The sequence below is a fragment of the Alexandromys fortis genome, unplaced genomic scaffold (genome assembly GCF_014885135.2).
Source record: "Alexandromys fortis isolate MF-2015 unplaced genomic scaffold, M_Fortis_MF-2015_v1.1 scaffold_282, whole genome shotgun sequence".
Classification (NCBI taxonomy): domain Eukaryota; kingdom Metazoa; phylum Chordata; class Mammalia; order Rodentia; family Cricetidae; genus Alexandromys; species Alexandromys fortis.
In genome coordinates, this window is record NW_026068199.1 from 297,257 (window position 1) to 306,450 (window position 9,194).

Below are 9,194 nucleotides of genomic sequence, written 5' to 3' on the forward strand. Positions count from 1 at the left end.
ACATAATCTTATTCTGACTAAGGTTGTTCTCTGTTATTATTTACTGTGAGTTTACATGATGTATGGGTGTGGGATACTGACAAATGTATATTCATTTACATAAATGCTGTTTCTTCATCTACACAATTACCGTCACCATGTATATCATAAAATTACATTGTTGCTATAATGAATGGGTAAATCCAACTTGTTTGTGGTATATCAACTTTTTGATACATTAAATTAAATTTGTATCACTGGCAACATTATCTTTTCTGATAAATGAACATGTAGGCAATACTTTTAATGTGAAAACATCCCATAATGTTCTTATACAAAGTGACAGGTAATGTAGTCTTTTGCAACCATCATCATATGTGTTCATATGGCAAAGTTAAATTTGTGGGAGACTTTACAGATATGCTCAAGACAGATGCTTGTTCATACGTGTTCTCTTACAATACCTTTGTCAGATGTGTTTGGATGATGCTGGTCTTGTAGCTTGGGTAAAGTTGAGTGGCTCATTTTTAAGACCTGAGTTTCCAGCTGCCTAGGAAAGTCCCACTTTCCCTCTAGCATGTAAACAGGTTTGTATAAGAGAAAGAGAATTCCCCCACACACTTACCCAAACCCCATCACTGGCACATGAGAAGGTATCTTTTCCAGTTTTGTCATGACATCATCAGTGTTAGGATGATTTGTGCTTTGGCCCCAGAGATGGAGGAGAATTTTGAATTCCTCTAAACTGGGGTCTAGCAAAAACTGAATATTCTGGAGTTCTGAAAATTACCTTACTGAGGAGTTTATGCCAAGGAATGGATCCTACAGTCTCATTTATAACATTCTTGGAAACATAATCAATCCATGTTGGATCTCAAAACCTAAAATTTCAGGAAGAGGAACCCGACCTTACAAACAGAACAAAGATGTTCCTGACTCTCCACTGGTGAATTCTCTTTATCTCTTTGGCACAGGTAGAAAGAATGCCTGAAGTGGGGAACTGAGTTCCTAAAAGGAATCTGTTCTGTCTGAAAAGAGAAATGTACATCTTATTGATACCACTGCAGAGGCTGAGTTGTGAAATATTTGTTTTACTTCCTGCATAAAGTTTTGTATTAAAAAGAAGGAAGTACAAGAGACACCCACATACAGCATCATCCTCTTAAGCAATGTAACCTCTGAGCTCTTTAGTCATCCCCCAACAGTAGTGCAGGCTGGAAAATTGTTGATTCCTGAGACTTAACACTCAGAGTCTATTCCATGGAAAAGGATAACAGGTCACATTTTTCTTCTTGCTTTGAACTTTAGGAGTGTTCCCATATTTTAGTGTAATATCTCCTCTTAATTATCAGCATAGTACTAAACTGTATTTTAATAATTATTTTAAACTAAAAATTAGCCTTGTTGTATGACAACCAATTGCAAGTCTCCATGAAACCAAAGAAAGAATCAGAATCAGCCTGGGCTGCACAAAGTGTTGTTTTTCTGCCCTGCAGTTCTGAAGTCTGAGCCCACAGGTTTACACAAACTAGGTAGATGCTCAGCCACTGAACTGTTTACCTATCTTTGACTAAGTGTCGTTTCCTGGGAACTTGCTGACAGATATATACCCATGCTCAAGACTGGCAGACCAGCAGACTCCATTGTTTTGTTTTGTTTTTTGTTAGTCAGATGATCAGATGAAGGGGCTTGCATAGTGGTCAGGACACAAGTAATTCTATCAAAGATAAATCAACTTGATTTATCTCCTGATAACATCAGTTATCAGTTAAATTTCTGGCTCTAACTGCCACGTATTCCAGATGTAAAACTACATGTAATTTTCCCCTGGTTCTCTTTATAAAGAAAGCATGCAAAGAAAAAAGGTAATGATCATTCAAGAAGTAATTGTAGTCATAAATATCTAATATAGCATCAGTCAAGGAGAGTACCAACTACATTTTCAGATTCATCAACAATCACCAGTTTCAATACTAAAGCAGTATCATGCTGATTAGTCTTCTTTTTGCTGTTTGGCCAGTGTTTTTCCCATAAACATGTGAGAAGCATTTTTACAAAAGTGCTAGTGATAGTTTAATCAATATTAATCATAGTATTACTAACATATTTATATTTGCCCATGCATTTTTCCTCCATTGTTGGAACAATGTGAGAGGAACTGTTGATTTGTGTCAGCAATGAGAAAGATGTAACTTATGGTCAACATGAAATTTTGTTTTTAAATTTCTCCTAAGTATCTACAGAAGCCTAATAATATAGTCTGACGTGGTCTTTCTTCCCTGTAAAGCATGATGATTTGTTTCCTAAGAAGAAGCATGTGGTTTGCTGTGAACATGCTCATAAGATAGTTTTCATTAATCACTTCCTTAGAAATCTTGGCTGCCATGATCATCTTTGTTGGATTTTTTTAAGACATTGTGTCTCCTATCTATTTTTTATTTTCAGTATATGTTTTATGATTTGGTTAAATAATTTATACGTTCTCTTTGAAAGACCTCAGAATCATTGTGGTCTCAGGTGTCCAGATACTGTGGAGATGTGAGAAAAGTTTTTTTTTCTTTTTTATTCTATCAAAGGACACCTCACCAAGTACCACTATTTCTCACTTTGTAAATCCTTTGCACAAAGAAATTCAAGTATTTTAATCTCCTGACTTGATAAGACCTTTGTTTATGCAAAGACTCCCAACTACATTCCTAGAACTGAGACCCCTTCTCTTTTCCTTTATTTCCTGACAATGGTTGTGACAGCATGCACAAGTCTAATGCAAGCTCAAACATTACCAAATACTAACATGGGAGGGGAGATGGACATGGAGGCCCACTACTTGTTTGGGTGCTACTGGCAATTGATAGCCACTGGGAGAAGGAGGGCCAGTTTTATTTGAGAGTGTAGGCTCTGATGGGCTATCCAATACTAAGTGGTCAGCCCTAAAATCAAGTACATGCAAACAACATAATATGGACTAGGAAGGTTGTATTTATATATTTAAATATGTGCATGCACACACACATGTATATGCATATACATATAAATATACATATCTATGTATAATTGCTAAAAAAAAGTAGAGACTATGAATTGGAGGAAAAGCAAAGAAGGGTACATGGGAAGAGTTGAAGGAAAGAAAAGGAAAAACAATGTAATTATATTTTAATTTCAAAAATTATAAAAGACAGTCTAGCCCTTGTCATGTCAACCATACTCCAGAGGAGGACTACACTTTCATGAATATATGACCAGGTGAAATTGAACTTGATAGATGAAAAGCAGAGAGTTGACACAAAGTTGGATAAGTAGAAAAGGGGTTGTGTATCTGGGTGGAGTTAGGAGAAGTGTGAGCATGGTCAAAATACATTGTTCAAAATTAAAAGAAAAAATTTAAAATATATAAAAACAATTCAAATATTTTCAACAATCTTTCATCAAGGAGGAAGCAAAAGTTACAATCAGTTTGGAGAACAGCAAGATAGAAGCCAAAGGAGGAGGGATGGGAGCATATGAAAATAACTTAATTAAATGTATATAGAATAGTGTCACAATGAAACTCACACAGAAAAAGATAAGGAATAAAAAATATAAAACAGGCAAAAAAGTATTAAGTTTGCTGAGAAAAAACTGGAAATACAACATATAGAAACATGGACTAAAGCAGAGGTAAGGTGGGGCTCACTGACAGAAGAGTTGCTAAGAATGGGCATGGTGGCACACAGCACTATCCGCATCAGTCCAGAGTTAGAAGGAGGCAGATTTCTGCAATTTGGAGACTTGCCTGTTCTATATAGCAAGTCCTGGGACATCCAGGGCTTCACAGTAAGACCCTGTCTCAAAACAAAGCAGAGAAGGAGTGGTATATACCTTAATCCAGCACTCAGGAGGCAGAGGTAGGTGAATTTCTGAGTTCAAGGCCAGCTTGGTCTGCAGAGTGAGTTCCAGGATAGCCAGAGCTACACAGAGAAACTCTGTCTCAGAAAAAAACACAACAAAATGAGAATGACTGAAGCCATGACAGAGATTTCATAAGCAGACTCACCAAGGGAATATGACCACTCAGGCACCCAAATCGTGAAATGGAGAGCTAAGGTCGACAGATATTTCCTCCTGGATATTGGCACTATGAGGACCAATTGAGCAGAGGTGAATGGAGTCGGGAAATAACACCATCTTTGAAGAAATGACTACAGAGTCTGGAGTCTGTCCAAGCCATAACATTGGGGAAATGAGAGTCAGGCCCTTAGGAAGGGCAGTTCCCCTTCCTGTGGTGATGCTGAAGTGTGTGACCACTTGATGTGGAGCTCCCAGTCTCCAAGAGTCACACTACGTGTCCCAGTCCATCTGACCAGGCACTGTGGCCCTCTCCACGCACACAGTTGCAGCCACCGAGAAACTATGCCATGACTTTCACCTTCGCAGTCCTGCTCTGTTTTGGTGAGATGAGAAGAGTGGGAGCAAACTGTGATCCAGAAGGGACCGTATAGCACAGCCCAAGACTTTCCCAGCAGAAAGTTTGAGGGGCATGGGAGGTTCTCTGGAGGGAAGATCTTTCTGAGAGGTCAGGGTGAAATCCTAAACAGGGAACTTTCTTCCAGGATTGAGTCTGAGACCCAGGAGCCCAGTGCTGGCAGGTAAGCGTGTACACGACTTTCCTAAGTCATTCCTCCTTCCTTACGCTAGGCAGTAAGAATAGAGAGCAGCAGATACGGGCTAATCTTTGGATATAGGAATTGTGCAGGGCTGAGTGCTAGGATCTAATAATGCAGAATGTCCCAGGACACCTATCTACTGATTCTTTGTAGGAGTCTTACCAAAGCCGACCATCAAAGCTGAGCCAGGCTCTCTGGTCACTAGGGGAATGCAAGTGAACATCTCATGTATGGGGACTTCAGATGCACAGAAGTACCTTCTTTTTATTAAGAAATTTAAAAATGTCCAACATAGACAATCCTCAACAATACGTGGTGAGAAAGCTGTATTCTCCATAAACTCGATTGGACAATATGATGGAGGCCAATATTACTGTTTCTATGTGACCACTTCTGGCTGGTCAGCACAGAGTGACAACCTTGAGCTGGTAGTGACAGGTAAGAGGTACCTCCCCAGGCTCTATCTTCAGGAGGCCGGGACTGCTCTCAGGATGTCCCTTTCTTGCAGCCTAGCCTTGCTTGACAAGGTGGGCTTTGTGAGAATGTGAAAACTCTGTTTCTCTCCAAGGAATTTTTGAGAATAAACCCTGCCTATCAGTCCTGCCCAGATGTGTGGTGACCCCAGGAGAGAATATGACCTTCAAGTGTTTCTCACAGAAGGAATATGACAGGTTCATTGTGATCAAGGAAGGAGAACAGAAGCACTCCATGATCATGGAGTCACAGAAGACATCAGCTGGGCAGTTCCAGGCCCTGTTCTTTGTGGGCCCTATGACTTCTAGCAGCAGTGGGACATTCAAATGTTATGGCTACTACAAGGCAAACCCACAGGTTTGGTCAGAACCTAGTGAACACCTGGAAATACAAGTCTTAGGTGAGTTAGTCCCACAATTGTCCCAATCATATTTGAAACGGTAATCTTTCTTTGAACTGTGCTGGGAGGATTTCTGAACCTTGAGGCAGAATACCAGAGTGTGAGAGGCAGTTGCACCAACAAGGTAAGCTGGGAGAGAGAAAATTTGGGGGAGGATCTAGCTCCTTATTCACCTGCCTATGTTTCTTCCAGGGCTATTAAGAAAGCCAGTCCATATCCCAAACCATATCCTGGCCCCTTTAAAGACACTGATCATCCACCGTTGTCCTGATGCTGGCTGTGACAAACTTGTCCTGGACAATGAAGGGGGAAATAGTCTCTCCCAGCATTGCGGCCTGCACAGCCCGACTGAGCTCTCTCAGACTAACTAAACCCTGGCCCCTGAGAACAGCTTCTGTGAGTGCCAGTACAGAGACTAGGGTATACACATGACCCCTCGTCTGAGTGGTGGGTACCTAGTGGCACCATAGACATTCATTTGCAGGTTAGAAGCCCTAGAAACCAATTCAGGGACTCAGTCATTGTAAGACCTTTTGTGAAAATCTAAGAAATGATAGACAGGATGAAAGGAGAAGGTCTCAGAAAGGAATAGACTCTGAGACAGGAGAAGGAGGGAGGAAATAAACAAAGACAGAAAGAGACCAGGTCCTTACAGACAACACCAGAACATAGTAGATTGCTCCTCTGTAGCAAGATCTCGCATCACACCATCCCTCCCAGAGCAGCCTAGTTCAACACAACTCCCAGGAGCAAATGCTGCCCTGGTGTGTTGGTTGATGAACAGAGGACGCATTCATTCTGTACAAGAAGGGAGCAGTCCATCCACCCCTGCTCATTAGCTCCAGGCAGAATTCTCCATGAGTGATATGACCTCAGCACTTGAGGGTATCTAGAGATGCTACAGTTGTCAATTTTTTTTTGTCATAACTATTGTCACACACTAAAGCTCCTGTGGAACTCATGGTTTCAAGTGAAGTAAGCCAGAACTCTATGAGGTGAAAGTGTCACTTGGGATCCTGCTTTAGAAGAATTACTGACTGGAATCAAAATGAGAGACTCTAGTGGGTGGTTGGTTAGTCAGTGGGATATTCATCCTTGATGAGGGTGGAGGCCAAGAGGAGGGTCGATCAAGGAATACTCATTCACTTTCCCAGCTCCCCAATGAAATCTAGAAGGTTCCTGGTACTCAACAGGAGTTGTTCCAGCCTTAGGGCAGTGAGTGACAACAGTCCCAGCCTCTTTCCAGGTATTTATTGAAAGTTACCACTACACAACATTCTACATGACACTTCACATTGATCTTATATTTGCCACATTAACTATGATAAGAAAAGGGATAGAGAAAACCTATGTCAGAAGGATCTGCTTCCTACCTGACCTAGAGAGAGAGAGAAAAAATGAGAAAGAGAGAGGGAGTGGGGGGGGGGGCAAATGATAGGGAGCTAGAGAGCATGTGATATTTGGCAATTCTTAGCCTGATTGATTTGCATTACTGCAATAACCTCCAGGTACATCCATTTCTTTTTCCAGCATACCATTTTTTTGCTTCAAATACATGTCAGATATTGTACACAGTATACAAATCTATACATGTGCATATATATACATATATATATATTTACATGTCTTTAACAAGACTTCAACCTATTACTATTAGCCAAGTAGTATTTTTGGAAGTTTATTTTTTTCTTTGTAGATTCACAGCACTACACTTTACAGCATGCAAGCAAGGATAGTGCGTGGGTATTTTTGAGTCTTGGTGGGTTTCTTTGTAGGTGTTTCTAATGATGTGATAAGAAGTTAATAGGCTATTAAATATAAAAAGATAAAAAATAGAGAGCTAGCTGTGGTATAGACAGAAGAGGGCGATCTAGAATGTCAGTTCTATGTGCTATAGACTTCAATAGCCTCCAATGTGCAGATTTCACCTTGGGATCTTGGATACTCAATAGGAAAACATATTTCATGGGATTATTTTGACAAAATCTGTTCTGGTAGTTTGAGCAGAGGACTCAGGAAGTTTTCATTTATTCTGAACTGTGATTTTTCTGACTAATCTTGATCTCTTGGAATTCAGATTAAATTTTTAATCTAAACAGATTTCACAATATACTTTTACCTTAAAGAGCACAGTAAGAATGAGGATTTTTCATAAAAATACCAGAGGGATTCCTATATATCTGATTCAGCAAGGAAAAGACTCATCACAGACCTTCATGAACTTATATAATAAGAACAGCTGGCATTTACAGGAAATGGGAACATGGATCCCAGAGAAAACACTTGGGCCTGTTAAGCACTTCACAATTCTACATCTCTTATTCTTTCTTAGGATCAGCTATGAACATCAAACTATCAAAGGATGCATGCAAACCTAAAACAGGTAAATCAAAGTTCTAGTACTGGATACAGAAGGTCCAAGTCCTACCCAGGAAAGGCAGGTACCCCAGGTGGACAACTTGTTATTGGGGGGAATTTTTATTTACCTAATGTCTGTGACTTCTTTCCCCAAACCACAGCCTCAGACACCCAGGATCACACAGTGGAAAATCTCATCAGGATGGGGCTGGCTGGCTTGGTCCTCATAATTCTTGGGACTCTGCTGTTTGAGCATTGGCGCAACCAGAGTTGGACCTATCATGAAGCTGGGAAGTAATCAGAAGAGATAGAAGTACATCTAATAAGGTCCTAGGGTTTAAGAAATAAATATGATAATCCAAAATTTCTGTAAGAAATCCCTTTCCTTTTATTGAGGAATTGTTCTGAGAAGGTCCAAGGAGCAAATGTATTTTGGGATGCAGGGGAAGGTGTGGGTGTTGTGATGAAATCCTCTTTCAGTAAAAGAATTTCTGTCCCTCCAACTACTGTGGGTATTTCCTGACTGATCCAACTCTATTTTGAATCTATCATATGAGGGAGCATCCTATCTCATCTGTCTGGGTCATGCCCTGACTTCTGAGCATCCTCTGCTTTTCATCCTTTAATGTGCCATTTTCTATTATTATAAATGATAGTATTGCATTTACTATGGCAATAGCCTCTGTCTGTTGGGCTAGAAATACCTCAATTAAAAATAATAATAAATAAATCAGAGTCTAGACTGCAACATCACTCCATGCCTATAATGATCCAAATCTCACTATTTGAACTCTCAACCCTTAAATCACAAAATCAAAAGATGCCTGTCTGTTCCCTCAGTGGACCCCTCATTCTATCACCATGAGAAGGTAGTCCTGAACCTGTCATACTTTTTATCAGTCTGGAAGGCCTATGGATAGAGGAGACATCTCTTGGTCCTGATCTATCAAGTCTAGACCTGAAGGTCTAGACCTGAAGCTCTGACAGTGACATGGGAGGTCAATGAAGAAGATGATTGAGCTTGATTCCCACATGGTGCCAATCACTCAAGGCGTTCTAGATTTTTACCCACTATGTACTCAACACTAGGTCCCAGGATGCCATATTGCACTTGGTGGTAGTTGATGGGAAACACGAGCAGTACCCATTGTCCTTGCATCAGCAAACAAACAGTGTTATCCTGATATTACCCATTGCCAGTGTTTTCCTATAGCCCAGAGGCTGTTGTTGAAGCTCCTGAACCTGTGAGAGAAAAGGTGGGAACAACAAAGGGAACCAGAAAGGGAAGGGCTGTCTGGATCAAGGTGCGATATTCAGTATTCTGGGAGCCCCAGATCTAT

General features: G+C 40.5%; 1 protein-coding gene across 1 annotated transcript; it reads left to right on the plus strand.

Annotated features, from left to right (window-relative positions):
* Positions 1-4,290: 4,290 nt before the first annotated feature.
* Positions 4,291-8,537, plus strand: LOC126493060 (leukocyte immunoglobulin-like receptor subfamily A member 5). The gene is made up of 6 exons (XM_050129826.1): positions 4,291-4,407; positions 4,569-4,604; positions 4,776-5,060; positions 5,191-5,496; positions 7,829-7,879; positions 8,016-8,537. Exons 1-6 carry the CDS (start codon positions 4,374-4,376, stop codon positions 8,150-8,152), a joined length of 849 nt encoding a protein of 282 aa, XP_049985783.1. The 5' UTR covers positions 4,291-4,373; the 3' UTR covers positions 8,153-8,537.
* Positions 8,538-9,194: the final 657 nt, after the last annotated feature.

Coding starts and splice junctions, on each gene's coding strand:
- LOC126493060 (XM_050129826.1), top strand. CDS start 4,374: ATGACTTTCACCTTCGCAGTCCTGCTCTGTTTTG. Junction 4,408..4,568: donor CGCAGTCCTGCTCTGTTTTG/GTGAGATGAGAA, acceptor ACTTTCTTCCAG/GATTGAGTCTGAGACCCAGG. Junction 4,605..4,775: donor CAGGAGCCCAGTGCTGGCAG/GTAAGCGTGTAC, acceptor GATTCTTTGTAG/GAGTCTTACCAAAGCCGACC.